The sequence below is a fragment of the Panthera pardus genome, unplaced genomic scaffold (assembly GCF_024362965.1).
Source record: "Panthera pardus isolate Hobbes unplaced genomic scaffold, ASM2436296v1 HiC_scaffold_13, whole genome shotgun sequence".
Lineage (NCBI taxonomy): Eukaryota > Metazoa > Chordata > Mammalia > Carnivora > Felidae > Panthera > Panthera pardus.
Window position 1 is genome coordinate 164,089,390 of NW_026526688.1, and position 17,189 is coordinate 164,106,578.

The 17,189-nt window shown below is 41.3% G+C and overlaps 1 protein-coding gene and 1 non-coding gene across 9 annotated transcripts in view; one reads left to right on the forward strand and one right to left on the reverse strand.

Annotated features, from left to right (window-relative positions):
• FRYL (FRY like transcription coactivator) overlaps positions 1–17,189 on the forward strand; it is a 265,382-nt gene that overhangs the window by 228,368 nt on the left and 19,825 nt on the right. For all 8 annotated transcript variants that reach the window (XM_053901596.1, XM_053901595.1, XM_053901597.1 and 5 more), the window contains 5 exons: positions 2,677–2,838; positions 2,969–3,043; positions 3,378–3,554; positions 7,417–7,620; positions 10,951–11,118. In XM_053901596.1, coding sequence (XP_053757571.1) covers positions 2,677–2,838; positions 2,969–3,043; positions 3,378–3,554; positions 7,417–7,620; positions 10,951–11,118 — 786 coding nt within the window. The remainder of the gene's footprint in view (positions 1–2,676; positions 2,839–2,968; positions 3,044–3,377; positions 3,555–7,416; positions 7,621–10,950; positions 11,119–17,189) is intronic.
• LOC128776826 (small nucleolar RNA SNORA67) lies at positions 1,427–1,540 on the reverse strand. Its single transcript, XR_008421986.1, has one exon. It is a non-coding gene; the product is annotated as a small nucleolar RNA SNORA67 (small nucleolar RNA).

The following is a 17,189-nucleotide window of genomic DNA, read 5'->3' on the forward strand; positions in this document are numbered from 1 at the left end:
TTTAAAAAATGTTTTGCTGTTCAGTCTTGGTATTAGAATTTATCCAGATCTTTATGGGTTGTGTTTTTTAGATAGAAACCATGTTTGTTGCTGACTTTTTAGTTAATATCAGAATTTCTGTCCTGAAGCACATAGCATAGGAATCTGATAAAGAAACCGGGCTTTCCTGTGTCTTCTGAGTCAGAAATTGTAACTTAATTATCTTGTCTAAAGCAGTGATAAGAATTCTCAAAAACACTTGATATACTTAATTTCAATTTGTTGCTTCAAAGATTACTAAGTACCTGCTGTGTATAGGCATTGGAGTAGAGGAGCAGAGATGTATCGCACAAGGTCTAGGGGACTCACGTACACTAGGGAAGACAGCCATGTAAACAAATCACCAACACATGGCAAATGTCCAAGTATAATTACCCAGATGTGTGGCGTCAGAGAAGGCCTCCTTGGAGGTCTGGAGTCCCCATTAAAAGATGACCATGGGTTTGGTTGGTGAATATTCCATTCAAAGGCAGTGGGGGTGGGGGGGGGGGCAGCATGTGCCAAAACACAGGTCCCTAAAGGCAAGGTGTGTTTGGAACACAATAGCAAGTTCAGGTTTGCTGGGGTGTCAAGTGAGGGTGGGTGTGATAGCCGTTGAGGTTAGGGAGAGCAGCAGGAACCACATCATAAAGGAACCGTGTGACATGCAAATGAGCTTGACTACGATTTTCAGATGTAAATTCAAGATGCTTCACAAAGCCAGAATAAATACAGATGGATTGTGGATGAGCATAGAATTTTTACCGAAACAAACTTGGAAATGTTACACATCAGATTTGTAGGGAGAAGCTACATAGATCCCTTCCTCTTTGGAGTTGTTACCCAGCTTGAATATTTGCAAAAGCACATTACTGAAGCACATAGAACAGTATGCATTGAAAAAACACCAAAATGGTAATAGATTAAATCTGAGTGGTAAGATGACAGGTGGTTTTTGGTTTTTTGTTTTTTGCCTCAAAAAGTGACATTTAGTCAAAGGGGGGAAAAAAATGAGAAGTCCATCCTTAGGCTCCCTTCCCTCCCCGCTCCTGCTGCTCTTCAGCCCCCTAAGGACTGAACCTTGGGTGGGGTTAGGTCGCAGGACAGCCCCTCAGATAAGGTCAGCAACACTGAGGGGCATCTCCTCAATGGAGGTGTTGTAGAAGGTCTCAGTGTCTCGAAGAGTCCTCTTGTCTTTTTTCACCATGTTGACAGCCACACTCTTATGGCCAAATCATTCACCACGACCGAGTCCGTGGATGTAGTTTTCCCTGCTGGTGGGAAGGTCACAGTTGATGACTAAAGAAACCTATCGCACATCAGTGCCTCTGGCCTAGGTCAGGGGAGAGGACAACTTCAGCATGGCAATGAGAAGAGCACACAGTCTATTCAGAAGAGACTGAAGTGTATGTGCTAGGCAGCCACAGGAAGGCAAAGGAAACAAACATCCCCTCTTACCCAGCAACCTAAGGTGCGCCAGATTTTATTCCAAGTTGCTACTTTCCTGAAGAGGGGCATGAAGATGGTGTTTTTTAAAGAAAGCAGATCTCTATTTAAAATGCAAGTACGTAGGGACGCCTGGGCGGTTCAGTTGGTTAAATATCTGACTCTTGATCTTGGCTCAGGCCATGATCTCACAGTTCATGAGTTCAAGCCCCACATCAGTCTCTGTGCTGACAGCATGCGGCCTGCTTGGAATTCTCCTTCCCTCTCTCTCTGCCCCTACCCCACTCATGCTCTCTCTCTAAAGAGATAAACTTAAGAAACACCTGGGTGGCGCAGTCAGTTAAGCATCCGACTCTTGATCTCAGCTCAGGTCATGATTTCTCAGTTCATGAGTTCAAGTCCCACGTTGGGTTCTGTGCTGTTGGTGCTGAGCCTGCTTAGGATTCTGTCTCCCCTCTCTGCTCCTCCCTGCCTGTGCTTTCTTTCTCTAAATAGATAAGTAAAACTTAATAAATAAATAAATAAATAAATAAATAAATAAATAAATAAACAAATAAACTTACGAAGATGATAATAAAATAGGAATGAGCTGTCTGATTGTCTCATCTTCTCAGGGAGTCATTTTCAGTGAAGTGAAGTCTCCTGATTTAAAAAAAAAAAAAAAAAAAAAAAGACATCACGTGGTGCCTAACTGGCTCAGTGGAAGTATGCAACTCTTTAATTCTTTTTTACGTTTATTTATTTTTGAGAGAGACTGTGTGAGCAGAGGAGGGGCAGCAAGAGAGGGAGACACAGAATCTGAAGTAGGCTCCAAGCTCTGAGCGGTCAGCACAGAGCCCAGTGCAGGGCTCAAACTCACAAACTGTGACATCATGACCTGAGCCGAAGTCGGATGCTTAACCACCTGAGCCACCCAGGCGCCCAAAGCAGGCAACTCTTGATTTTGGGGCCGTGAGTTCAAGCCCCACACTGGGTATAGAGATAACTTAAATAAACAAACAAACTTTAAAAAATAAATTAATTTTTTAAAAGACATCATTACATTTGATTTTTGTAACATCTACTTTATGCTGTTATCTTCCTTTGCTTTTTTTTTTTTTTTTTTTTTGGTTGTTTGTAAAAAAAAAAAAAAAAAAGTCCTTACAGATCCACTCCTAATCCCTTTATGGTGAAATATCCCAGTCGCACACTGTCCTTTTTGTTTCTCTGCAGACACCAATCATTGGAAATAAGTATGGCGATCAGCATAGTGCAGCTGGAAGAAATGGGAAACCCAAAGTTATTGCAGTTACTAGGAGTACTTCTTCCACTTCTTCTGGTTCTAATTCTAACGCCTTGGTTCCTGTTAGCTGGAAAAGGCCACAGTTATCACAGGTACATTAAAAAAAAAAAAAAAATCAGAACCGAACATCTACAGAAGAATCAATTTTGTTGTATGTATGACAGCTTGAGAATTTGTCTTACTTATCAGTAATCCTAACATTTGCATTTTTTCCCCCCTTAGCGAAGAACAAGAGAAAAGCTAATGAATGTGCTTTCTCTCTGTGGTCCAGAATCTGGCCTTCCAAAGAATCCATCCGTGAGTAATCATGATCGCATGCATAAAGGCTGTAAAAATCCTGTTACTACTCCATTAAAAAAAATGGAAAGTATTCTGTCTCCTTGCTTGCCTTTTCTAACTTCCCTTATTTCATGGCATTAACTAAGAATGAAAAAGATATGGTCTCCATGGTACTTGGCAGTTACATTAATTAAGTATTCAACCAGTTAGACTTTAGCATGAAAACCAGATTGAAGCTCTGAATTCGTTGACAGATGAAGCCTGCAGTGACTCTTCGGGCACCAGTGTCTCATGGGCAGAGTGACAATGCTGACGGGTGGCCTTTTTTTTTCTTTTTTTGGCCGGGCCTTAGGTTGTATTTTCTTCTAATGAGGATTTGGAAGTTGGTGACCAACAGACCAGCCTAATTTCTGCAACAGAAGACATGATTCAAGAGGAAGAAGTGGCCGTGGAAGACAACAGCAGTGAACAACAATTTGGCGTTTTTAAGGATTTTGACTTTTTAGATGTTGAATTGGAAGATGCAGAGGTAAGGATGTGGGCAGTCCGTATATTTATAGCTTACAATTGCAAGTATATGAGAATTAAGTGTTTGACCACAGCATCTTTCCTTATTAAGGTCAGTGTGAGGTCAAGAAGGTAAAATCGGGCTAGATGGGTGACAGGCATTAAGGAGGGCACTTGTGATAAGCACTGGCTATTACACATAGGTGACTAATCACTAAATTCTACTCCTGAAGCTAATACTACACTATATGTTAACTAACTAGAAATTAAATAAAAACTTGAAACAACAAACGAATTAAACAAAAATGTTTTTAAAGGTAAAAATCTAAATTGGGAAGTAAACGTGACTAGTATGGTTGGTCAGTTAGCAGAAGCAGTCTGAAACAGAAGAGGAACATCTAATTCTTACTCTTTGCCCCAAGAAATAAAAAGTGAAAAATGGGTTTCTTCCAAAGTTATGTCTTTAATTTAGGATATGCTTATGTTTCAAATGAAACAAATTAATATGCAGCAAAATGGTAAAAAATTATATTAAAATTTATCTAACACTATTTTAAAGTATAAGTACAAACACTTAACACTAAGTTAAATTAAATGAACTCACATGATTTCGAGGGCTTTGGCTCTCCAGAACTCTCTACTGTGTCAAATGACCGAGATTCTACCTGCGACATCCTCACTGTTTTCTTCTTCGTACTGTAGCCAGCCCCCTCAAATGACTCATTTCACGTAGCACCAAGGGGCTCTCTCCTCTAAGTTGATTCAGTCTAGATTAAATTGATAGGTATGTGTCAGCTTAGATGATTTCGAAATGAAAAAATCGGACTCAAAAGGCGGATTTACGAGCTTACAAAACTGAGGTAGTCCAGAGGGTTATAGCTTATTTAGATGTGGCTCAGGGAGGTCTCTGATCATTTCTCTGCAGTTGGCTAGGCTCTGCCCTTCTCTGCAAGTCTCTGTCACATGGTTATGTCCACATCCAGCAGTGTTCAAAGCAAATAAAGGTCACTTTTGTAACAGTGAAGAAGTTGCTCTCCTAAACGTCCTCAGCACACTTCCTGTTACATTAGTGGGTCAAGCTGGATCATTTGCCAATTTCTGAAACAGTCATTGTGGCAAAGAGAACAGGATTGCCCTGACGGGCTCTTCGGGACCTATTCCTGTAGCTCATCCCCCTAAACTTGCAACTCCTAAATCTAAAACATTTGTCACATAAGTTTCAAAGGTGTTCATTCTAAAATGTTTGGAAATACCTATATTTGAGAAGCCCAAAATGCCTTGTCATCCGGTATCCATCCCCTGTCATTGACACATCTTTCTCCAAAGAATTTAAAGTCGCTCACATAACTCAAATGCATTGATTAACCCTCTTGAAGGGATGTTTCCTTTGGCTCTAATAGGTGAGGAGGGATGAAACGTAATGGCCTGCGCCGTGTCACATCATTAGTTGTGGACAGGAGACCAGTTTAAGGAGGTCCTCCTACATGCTTCATCCTCCTTTGCATATAGAAGGGTACAACCATGGTGGCTCAGGGTCAAACCAATTGCCTTTGTACTTGGCATGAACATGTTCCCAAAGACACATGGATAGGTTCACAGGAGCCCCCAAGCAAGTATTATTCAGCCCCATAGGGCAGTGGCTTTTAAACTTTTTTTGTTTTTACTGTGATCCATACTTAATACATTTTATATCACATCCAAGTAGATACACATACCTTTAAAATGAAAGTTTCAAGAATACGCAGCCTTGTGGCACCTTGCTGGCTCAGTCAGTGGAGCGTGTGACTCATGATCTTGGGGTTGTGAGTTCAGGCCCCACATTGGGTATAGAGGTTACTTGAAAAAAAATAAAAAGAATATGCAGCCTCACCCTATGCTGATGCACGCTGATATTTCCTATTCTCTTTCATTTTTTTTTTCCAAAGTGGCAGATCACCATCCTCTAAACTTGATTTCACATCCCCAATTTCAAAAACACGTTGTAAGAAGTAGGACTGACTTGAATAATCAGACAAGAAAGTCTGATGGATTGAAGAGCCTTGCTGCCCGACCACAAGGGCATGAGCAGCTCCTAAACTCTAATGCAGTTATTTGTTTTCAATTGAGAGTTTAAAATTTGTGAAGGCAGGCAGGCAGGCTCTTGACATATTCGTAATGGTAACGTTATTTATTTTGTTTGCTTTTTTATCTTCTTCTTTTTTTTTTTTAAGAACTCTGTAAATGCTTCCAAGTTTATCCCATACCCTAATACATAGGTACTAATTAACATGGCTTTTGAACAGAACTTTGGCAAATTGAATTAAAGACGCTTAATGTAGTTTTGTCTTTAATTCAAGTCATAGTGATTTGGGTGGTGGTGTTCATGTATGCCTCATCATTAGACAATTCAAATAGTAGAGATTCTTTAAAACCTAAATATAGTCTTGCTTAAAACATGGTGGTAGGAAATACTTTGGTACAAAACAAATGAAACTGTTAATTAAACTTCTAAAATACCCCCCAAATACCCGCCAACCTTGGTAGCTCCCCATTCATTCACCAAACAAATATTTAGGGCTGTTGCCATTATTATGTACTGTGCTACATAATAATAATTGAAGTATCTGGTAGGAAGGTGGCTTTTCGAACTTTGACCTGCAGGGTTTCTAAGACTTGAAGGATGTACCCAGAGTGCAGGCAAAGAGCTCCTTGTTACCTTTTGCAGCCAAAGCGGCTTGGGTTTAGTTCATCAGCTTTGCACAGTTGACTTCCATTTTAAATTTCATTCGAAATAAGTATTGCTTTGCTTTATTTAAAAAAAAAAAAAAAAAAAGGATTTGAAAACCTGTATCCTAGCCAGTGCCTCTTGAGTAAAGGAACACAAATAAATCCTATATTGCTGGCCAGCTCATTGTCATTTGTCATATCAGGGCTTAAGAGCGAGTGTAAGAATTATATCCTTGCAAAAGGAGGATCAGCTTAGAATAACAGAAACATAACTTCTGTAAATCCATAAGTGGGGTGAAATTGAAATCTGCCCTATTTCCTCTTGACCTTTTGAACTTGTCACAAGTTATGTTTTGATGGCTTTGATCTTGATTTCAGACTATTTTGTAGTAAAAAATGGCCACTGGGTTTAGCCAGAACCATTCTCTAGACGAAAATAATTGTGACCCTGTATGTTGTCAACTGAATGTGGGTACTTTAAGTCAGTTTTGCATTGTATCAAGTATTAAATCTATGTAAATCTTGAAGATTTTCTTAAAGTTCGTGTTTGCAAAGTGTATCACAGAAATGTTGTTTTCAGTGTCTGTCTCTGACTTCTTCATAATATATTTTGCATAAAAAAAGTAATTTGAATCACATGTTGGCTTTCTACTCAGAGCTTAATCCAGAGCTTGAATCAGTCTTTGGGTTTGAGAAATCACAAAGAGTTTTCCCCCAAAAGTGTAGCGTATATTTAAATGTTTGTCTTCGTTCTTTCTAATTCTGTGTGTTTTCCTTTTTGCTAACCAGGAACTGCAGGTAAGTTGCAGCCTGGTGTTGTGGATTGTTTATGTATCGTTGTCTGTGATGTATTCGTCTTCTTCGTGGTCTCATTTGTGTTTGGGCATTAGAATAGAAATGGCCTAGACAGTAGGTTTAGTCAGTCCCCAGTCATACAATATAGGAAGTCAAGAAAATTATTTAGTTAAAACAGGCTCAACCAAATATTGTGATCTCTTTAAATATGAATATTTAACGATGTTTTAAAAGTTTCGAGAAATCGAAGGGCTGATTGAAACTCTGCTTATGATGATGCATTGAGTATTTTTCATCTCAGTACATGTTTTCCTGGTGTGTTGTGTTTACTGTATTTATACACATGTATCTGAGGCCTTAGAGATCATGTCTTTCTTTTGCAGGGTGAAAGTATGGACAATTTCAACTGGGGAGTCCGCAGGCGCTCACTGGACAGTATTGACAAAGGGGACACTCCCTCCCTCCAAGAGTACCAGTGCTCCAGCAGCACCCCCAGCCTGAACCTGACCAACCAGGAAGACACGGACGAGTCCTCGGAAGAGGAAGCAGCTCTCACAGCAAGCCAGATACTGTCCCGCACGCAGATGGTACACACTTACCTTCTCATACAGCGACAGTTGGTCTCACTCTCCTCTTAACTTCCACCTTAGTAATTACTGTCTCTGGATTTTCCGATTTTCATTTCACTTTGGGTAAAATGGCACACACCGAAATGAAAATACAGAGTTGCATTGCTAATGGAGCGTGCTGTTCATGACATTACTCAACATTTATGTTTATGCCGCACCCCTTTTAGCAGCTGAGATAGTGTTATACCTTCTCTCCTAGTGATGGCGAGTCGCTCTGGACACTTCTAGAAGTCCTCATCTTGAGTGACACGTAGTTTTGGTATCCGTGTGGACACCAACACTGCTTTATCCTCCACCCACTTTTCTTTGCTAGTTGGCATGAAAAGATCAAGCACAGCTTTGTGCCGTTCGAGATCAGGTCAGTTATATGTGGGGGTTCCGACTTGTGGCCCAGAGGCTACATGGCAGAGATTAAAGAGTGAGTGAAACATGAGAAAAGGAAGCCCGCAAGACTAGTCTGCCTGCTCAGAAATGTGGGAGCGAAAGGGGTGGCAGGAGGAAAGGAGGTGTGGAAGGGCCCCCGTGGGGCACATAGATAGGAATCAGTGGTGCCAGCAGGCTGCACTGACCTAGCTCTCAAGGGATACCCTTTTCACACTGAGCCCAGCCATGCCCTCTCTTTTGCCCCTGTTTGCTCCACGTTCAGTCGGCTAGTGGAGCGCTGGCCTCAGTGTTGAGTGGCCGGGGCTGCTCTGGCTGTAAACAAAATGGGAAGTTGCCAGTTTGCACGTGGCTTCCGGTCACCTCTCCAATTTGGGCATCTCATTATTGTCCCACGATGTCTTTCAGTCAACCCTCATTTAAGTGTTAAATGATGAACAGCAACTGATGATAATAACAGCAACTGTCACCACTCACTGGATGTTTGTCATGCCCCAGCCTCTGTGAAGGGTGTTTGGCATCTATTAGTCTGCAGAACGCCCCGCCCCCCCCCAACCACATGAAGTAAATACGGTTATTGCAATTCTGCAGGACGAGCGACTTGTCCCAGGACACATAGCTACTAGTTAAGTAGGCTGGAACCAAGCCGTCTGCCTCCAAATCCATGCCACCTAACGCTTCGTCCTCCTTGGGACTATTTTCATTTAATCGAGTTACTGGCAACAGTGACTGAAGGAGGCACCAGCCCTCCGTGGAGCCAGACCGTGGCATTGTGCCACCACCCTTCTGTGTAACTATGGTCAACCTACCTAACTTCCCCTTTAAAACTGGACTCTGGATAGTGTCTGCCTCATGGGAATTTTATGAGGAGGAAGGCCACCCAGCCTACAATAAATGCTTAACAGAGGTTTGCTCCCATGAGAGCCATGGGATAGAACTGCCTGTCTCCTCAAAATCCTAGAGGAGAACACAGGCACCAACCCCTCCGAACTCGGCTGGAACAACTTCTTACTCAGCATGTCTCCAGAGCAAGGGAGACAAAAGCAAAACTGGACTACTGGGACCTCATCAAAATAAAAAGCTTCTTTACAGTGAAGGCAACAGTCAACAAAACTAAAAGGCAACCGACAGAATGGGAGAAGATACTTGTAAATATCTGATAAGGGATTAGTATCCAAAATTTATAAAGAACTTACCAAACTCAACACCCAAAAAATAAATAATTCAGTTAAGAAATGGGAGAAGACAGGAATAGACATTTTTCCAAAGAAGACCTCCAGATGGCTAACAGACACATGAAAAGATGCTCAACATCACTCATCACCAGGGAAATACAAATCGAAACCACAATGAGATAGCCCCTCACACCTGTCAGAATGGCTAAAATTAACAACACAGTAAACCACAGATGTTGGTGAGGATGCAGAGAAAGGGGAAACCCTCTTAACACCGTTGGTGGGAATGCAAACTGGTGCAGCCGCTCTGGAGAACAGTATGGAGGCTCCTCAAAAAGTTAAAAATAGAACCACCCTATGACCCAGCAACTGCACTACTAGGTATTTACCCACAGGATACAAAAAGACAGATTCGAAGGGGCACATGCACCCCAATGTTTATAGCAGCACTATCAACAGCAGCCAAACTATGGAGAGAGACCAAACGTCCATCGACTGATGAATGTATAAAGAAGATGTGGTATATATATACAATGAAATATTACTCAGCCACCAAAAAGAATGAAATCTTGCCATTTATATAGTTTATTAATGCTAAGTGAAATAAGTCAGAGAAAGACAGATACCATATGATTTCCCTAATGTGTAAAATTTAAGAAATAAAACAGATGAACAGAGAGGAAGGGAAAAGAGAGAAGAGAGGGAAACAAATCACAAGAGACTCTTAAGGACAGAAAACAAACTGAAGGTTGCTGGAGGGGAGGTGGTAGACGTATTGGGGCTAGATGGGTGATGGGCATTAAGGAGGACACTTGTTGGGATGAGCACTGGATATTGTATGGAAGTGATGAATCACTAGATTCTGCTCCTGAAACCAATATGGCACTACATATTAACTACGTAGAATTTAAATAAAAATGAAAACTAAAAAAAAAAAAAAAAGAAGAAGAGAGGAAAAAAAAAAAAAAGAACTATCTCCTTATAAGGCCAACCCTAGTCCTAGTGGTAACAAAATAAAAAACAAATTCAAAGTTGCTTCCTCTTCACAGGGGGCATAAGGGTTTTTGCCTTTACCTACTCTGAATCAGAAACTTGATATTTATGTTACTGACGGTGAAGAATTTATAACCCTGCTTAGAAAAGGAAAAACTCTAGTATTCCCTTCTTTTCTGATTCTTTTCCAAGAATATAAACCCACTAATGACAGACTACCATTACAACAACTTTATTGTCCTAATTCTTCTTGGCTGACTGAAGTTTTGTCATATTTTGGCTTAGAGAAGTGAACAGCCTGTTCAGACTTACGTGCCTGCCCCCCCGGTTAACGCTGCTTCTTGCGAAAGCACTGCCTGCCGGGCCCTGGAGCCACAGGGAGGGAGAGAGCCCCCGTCCTCACAAGTGCTCACACCAGCTGAAAACACAACATATTACCATAAAAAGTGAATTTGGGTTCACGATGAACGTAGTTATGCGGAGGTCTTCCACTTTGGTAGTTTTTGTTTAGCGAAGCTTAACCTGCATGAATGGATGCAGCTCATGCTGCTGGGTTAGCTGCTCGTGTTAGCAGCATTGATTCTGTCACAGAGTAACAGAGTTGGGGGGGGGGGAGGTAATTTTAGGAAGTCAGGCTGTTTCTAACTAAGCCCCCAAAATATGATACAGAGGCGGTGTGGCTTTTGTGACCATCACTGGCTCACGGATGACTTCCTTATTTTCCTGTTTCTCCTCGCAGTTAAACAGTGATTCTGCTGCAGACGAAACACTGCCAGACCATCCCGATCTACTTGTTCAGTCTCAAGATTCCACTGGCAGCATCTCAACAGAAGAAGTGCTTCAAATCAGAGATGAGACCCCAAGTTTGGAGGCTTCTCTAGATAATGCTAACAGCCAGCTGCCTGAGGTGGGGAGAAATGGGGGCTGGTGCCTGGCCAATCTGGGCTCCTTTTAGCACTCTGTTACATCCCTTGCTTTTCTTTCAAAAGAGTTTTCATCTGATACACTAATTATTTGATTTGTTTCCAGTATTTCTAACCTGTTGGGTTGTTTTAAATGAAATAGTCAAATCTGATGATTAAAAAAAAAGAAAAAGAAAAAAAGTTGGCCGATTAAGGAAATGACCCACAGGTTATAAATAATCTTGAGTGTTTTTAATGAGCATTTTGTGTTGCAGAGTGTGATTGAGGTCAATGTCAATGGACAGATGCTTCTCTGGGGTGGTGAGCATCTTCTTTGGTGCTGTATCTTCTTGGAAGGATGGCTTTTTTTTTTTCTTCTCTTTTTGCTTTGTGTTTGGGTTTATGTGATTGGTGCTATGATTGGGATTCAAACCTCAGGCCAGCTGTGTTAGCAGTGGGTTAAATGAAACCTTTTTAAAAAAGACGTTGGAACTACTAGTATTACGATTTTTGGAAAGGCCTGTGAGAAGTAAGCCAGATCCCAAGATAATGACTGACCAAAAATAAGTAAGTATTTGTCTTCTTAGTGGTTTTTTTCCCTTAAGATTATTATACTCTTTTTTCTTTTTCTTTCTTTTTTTTTTTTAACTATAACTGCTATAGTTCTGTCATATGTGCTTTTATGCTTCGGTAAGTATTAGGGAAATACTACATTTTTCTCAGTATTAACCAAATTAATGTAATTACTAGATCTCATTATTTTAGTTAGTTGAATTCTCATGTTCTTATTAAGCTTATAGTGTATTTTATGTTTTTAACAGTAAGCATAGTTTGAAATGAAGGCATTTTGGCATTTAAAATATTTTTTTTTAATGTTTGTGTATTTTTGAGAGAGAGAGAGAAAGAGAGAGACAGAGTGTGAGCAGGGGAGGGACAGAGAGAGAGGGAGACACAGAACCCAAAGCAGGCTCCAGGCTCTGAGCTGTCAGCACAGAGCCCGAGGCGGGGCTGGAACCCACCAACTGTGAGATTATGACCTGAGCTGAAGTCGGACGCCTAACCGACTGAGCCACCCAGGTGCCTCTTTTTGGCATTTTAAGTGTATTCCTAGTATGGCTTAAGTTTAGATAATTCAACAAATATTGAGATTCTCTTAGATGCCACACATTGAATTAGATGCCAGAAAGATGAATAAGGCATGGTGACCCTCACTCTCAGAGAGGGAATTGTCAATTGAGAGAGATAGAGAAGGTGTAAAAAAGAAAAGAAAAAAAAAGCATTCCATTCCAGTACAAGAAACTTAATAACAGCATGTTCGGGGCTTTGTGAAAACTCAGGAGAGACTGATCATCTGTACACCAGGGAGATGGTGGTAAAGGGCAGTCCTGGCAATGGGGACATGGCAGGCAGAGGGACGCCATGTGGAAGGACAGGGCAGCGTGAAATAACATGGCATGTTCAGGTAACCGCAGGACATTGAGTACTTCTGGAGAATAAAATGGGAGGAGGAGAAGAGATGGGTAGGGTCTAAGACGAGAAGGGTCCTACATGCCATATTGAAGACATAGACTTTATCTCAAAATGATCACGAGTCATGAATTGTCATTGAAGAGATACCTTTTACATGACAAGCACTGTACCAGATGCCTAAATGAGAATACAGGTCATGCAAGCATTCGGTGATTTCACCGATACCCATGGAGCCCCTACTGCATGCTGGTCACTATTCTAGGCCCTGGGCATGTGGTGCCATGTGGAAAAGCCTCCTGGCTTTATGGAGCTTACTTGTAGTAAAAGATATGATAAGCAGGTAAGACAGAATAAGTACATCAGAGACTGATCACCCTCTTAGCCGTACTGAGAAAATCTAACAGAAATGTGGAATCGGTGAGGGAGAAAAGGCCACACTTGAATTGAAGCCTCAGTGACAAGGAGATGTGGAGGGAGGAAGTCCCAGGCTGAGGGAGCAGCAGCACGGCGTGTGTGAAGAGCAAGCTGGCCTGTAGGGCTGGATCGCAGTGAACAGGAGCCGGGAGGACAGACGAGGAGAGGGGTGGGCAGATCCTGCAGCCACAGAGCAGGTAGCTGTCGGAGCATTTGAGCAGAAGAGGGACATGATCTGATTGAGTCTGCGTTTTAAAATCTCTTCTTTGGTGTGGAATACAGAAAGTAGATTCTGGTACCTGCCACATGAAGCTTGCAGTCTAGGCACCTGTCATCAGGAGAAGGTCCAGTCTGGTTTGTGTTCTAGTGAGGTCTCTGTGAGAAGTGTGGAGGGTGGGTGGGAGGAGGCTGAGAGGAGATAAACCAGAAGAACCTTAGATAAGATAAGGGGGGCCTGAAAGAGTGCATGAAACTTACAAATGTTTCCAGGAGAGACTGGACCGATTTAGAGATGCACCTTAAGTAGCCTGTATTCCTTTTCGGTTGCTGGGAGGCTTGTTAAGTGAGCCTTAATTCCTTGTTAATAACCTATCGACTGTGTCTGGTTTGGATCATAGCATGTGAAAAGGTCTCATTAGAAACCATGGAAAACAGCCCAGTACTAGAAATACCTTCCTAACAAAAGCAGTGAGGTTAAGGGTTGTGTGTCGTAATTCTGTTTACTTGACAAATGGGAAGTCTTTTATTTTTGGTTATTAAAATAGCTATAATCATAGTAAACTACTGATAGAAGTTCATATCATATTTATATTTATTGGAGATAAACTGAAAATTCACATGTATTTCCATATATACTGGAAACTTATTTCAGGTGGGACGGTCACTCATCCAACAGGACTACATTTGATGGCTTGTTTCCAAGACACTGTAAAGTTCCTGATGATACTTTTTTTTTTTTTTCCTAAAGGAAAAACACTTCACTGTACTAGGTTTATTTCCTTTTCCAGTCATGGGTTTCATTTTCACTGTAAGCTTTGACACAAGTGAATAAGGATGAAGTAGATATTCATAAGCCATAGGATTTCATTTGGAAACAGCTCTGTTAACTTTACAGTTATCACCAAAGAATGGCTGTCCGAGGAGAATAGTACGAGTTTGTTTCTGTTAGGTATGCTAACCTAGTCTGTTTTTCCCTCGTATGCCAGGGAGTGTCAAATGACCTCAAATTGCCCTTTTTAAAAAGGCATGAAAACACCAAGATAATGAAGTAAAACCATAATTCTGTTAACTTCTCCAGATGAGGAGTTAATTTGAATAGGTGAAATACTTTCTGAATTAAAGGGAGAATCCAATCCTAGAGTTGTTTGAGGGTTTTTTCCCCTTCAATGGTGTTAATATCAGGAAGATAAAACAGAACAGGCTGATGTGTTTCATGTCATGACAAACTTTCAGAGCTCAGTTTGCTCCTTTCTTCTCTGGAATGTGTACAAATTACACTCTGAGCTGTTAAGGGATTACTTTCTTCACTTGTATTTATCAGCAAAACCTTCACAGAGGAATTTCTTCTAGTATTTGTAATAGTTTACATACCAGTTCATGGATGACAGAGATTATGCCTTACAGGAAATGAATCTTTGATATTTTTATTTTAATGTTTTATTTATTTTTGAGACAGAGAGAGACAGAGCATGAACGGGGGGAGGGTCAGAGAGAGGGAGACACAGAATCTGAAACAGGCTCCAGGCTCTGAGCTGTCAGCACAGAGCCCGACACGGGGCTCGAACTCACAGACCATGAGATCGTGATCTGAGCCGAAGTCAGACGCTTGACTGACTGAGCCACCCAGGCGCCCCAGGAAATGAATCTTTGAATGTAATTGTGTGTGTGGTGTGTGTACACACACACATCATTGTGTAATAAGATAAAGCTCAAGAAAATTTGAGTCTCCTAATGTACATATAACAGTGGAATACATTCCATTAGCCCAAAAGCACTCTCTTCATGAAATCTAAGTGCTGTTAGAAAATTTCAGCATGTAGTGTGTGTTAATAATTACAGGTAAAACGTCTATTTTGTAATTGTTATTCAATAACAAATGACAACCAAATATAGGTATAAAGTAATGAGAAGTGAGGGCATTAAACTAAGAAGTGTGGTGGGTTATCTCAACATGGTATATTCCAGTTGATGTAGAAGGAAAAGTAAATAATAAAATTCTAGGTATAGAAATGCCTCTAACACTGTCACATAAATTATCTTTCCAAATAACTAATGCTTGCCATTTGAATGGCCAATCTTTTTTTGTCTTTTATTATTATTTTTTTAATGTTTATTTATTTTTGAGAGAGAGAGAGAGAGACTGAGCACGTGTGGGGGAAGAGCAGAGAGAAAGGGAGACACAGAATCTGAAGCAGGTTCCAGACTCTGAGCTGTCAGCACAGAGCCCGCCGCAGGGCTCGAACTCAGAAACTGTGAGATGATGACCTGAGCTGAAGTCGGAGGCTTAACTGACTGAGCCACCCAGGCCAAATCTTTTTTAAGAACTTCAGATGCAGACAGAGTGTATTGAATATAAGCTTTTGGAATGATTAAGGAATGATTGTACTGTATTATTTAAAAAGTGCTATTCTGTGCAGACTCAGAGTTTGCTGCCTTCTCTGCTTAATAACTCCAGGCCAATTTTCCCTTTAATACGTTTTGTGTTTTCCTGCCGCATTTCTGTGCCACATTTCTTTCCTATCATCTGTGTCCTTTTCCCTGAAATGCTGTCTTGGTCAGCTTGGGCTCCTATAACAAAACGTCAGAAGCTGGGCGGCTTCTCAACAATAGAACTCTGCTTCTCACTTCCAGAGGCCAGGGAGTCCAAGATCAAGGTGCCAGCTGGTTCATTGTGTGGTGAGGCCTGTCTTCCTGGTAGCTCTTCCTGCTGTGTCCTCACATGGTTAAAAAAAAGAACTAGCTAGATCCCTGGCCTCCTCTTGTAAAGGCACTCATCCCATTCATGAGGCCCCTCCACTACCCAAAGGCCTCATCTCCTAATACCATCACATTGGGGGTTGGTGTTTCAACATAAGAATTTTGAGGGGATAAAAACATTCAGTCCATGACACTATTGCTAACCCATCTTTGTCAAAGCCCATCATATGTTGTTTTCTCCAAAGAGACTAGTCTCCATTACCTCAAGCAGATGTGACCTTTCCCTTCTATGAGTAACAGCAATCCTTTGTATAATGCACATAATATTTACCTTACACTTAATATACGCTATATTACCGTTATTCGCATATTAGCCTAACCCCGTTAGGTTGTAAATTAATTGTAGATAGCTATTAATTTATCCCAGGGCACCCAGCCCAGAATCTGGTCAAAATCCTTCATTTGGGGGCGCCTGGGTGGCTCAGTCGGTTAAGCGGCCAACTTCGGCTCAGGTCATGATCTCGCGGTCCGTGAGTTCGAGCCCCGCGTCGGGCTCTGTGCTGACAGCTCAGAGCCTGGAGCCTGTTTCAGATTCTGTGTCTCCCTCTCTCTGACCCTCCCCCGTTCATGCTCTGTCTCTCTCTGTCTCAAAAATAAATAAACGTTAAAAAAAAAAAAAAAAATTTAAAAAAAAAAATCCTTCATTTGTTTTACGTTACAGATGAATTTTACAGATGTATAGACTGAGGCCCATACTAGCCTAAGGTCAGGGGCTCTTTCACTTGCTTTTCATATTTTGGAGGAAAAATTCTACTCTGACCCATGAAGGAGAGTGACTCTGCTGCACAACTAAGTAGTAACTTAGGACCAAGCATGGCAAGGAACTAATCTTTATTCCTACGACAGAGACCATCAGTGCTTATTTTCGCACGGATTAAACTAACATCTGTGCACCTTAAAATTTGTGTCGATACACCATCATGGTATACATACGCTTTGGAAGTATCTTTCTTTTTCAGGAGTGGTGGTTCATTTATTTAGCCAGTGTGTGTTGGGCTTCCAGTGGGTGCAGGGCATGTGGCAACATGTTTCAGTCATGTTGCAGCAAGTAGGAAGGGAAAACCACTGGTGCCTAACATAGCAGTGTATCATCATTTGCCTAGAGTTAGGCGAGTGCAGGCATTCTTTTTGGTGAATGAGCTTGTAATTCATTCAACTTGCAAAGTACGGCAGTCTAAAATTTCCCAGGGTTTGCTGAAATCTAACTCTGTGATGA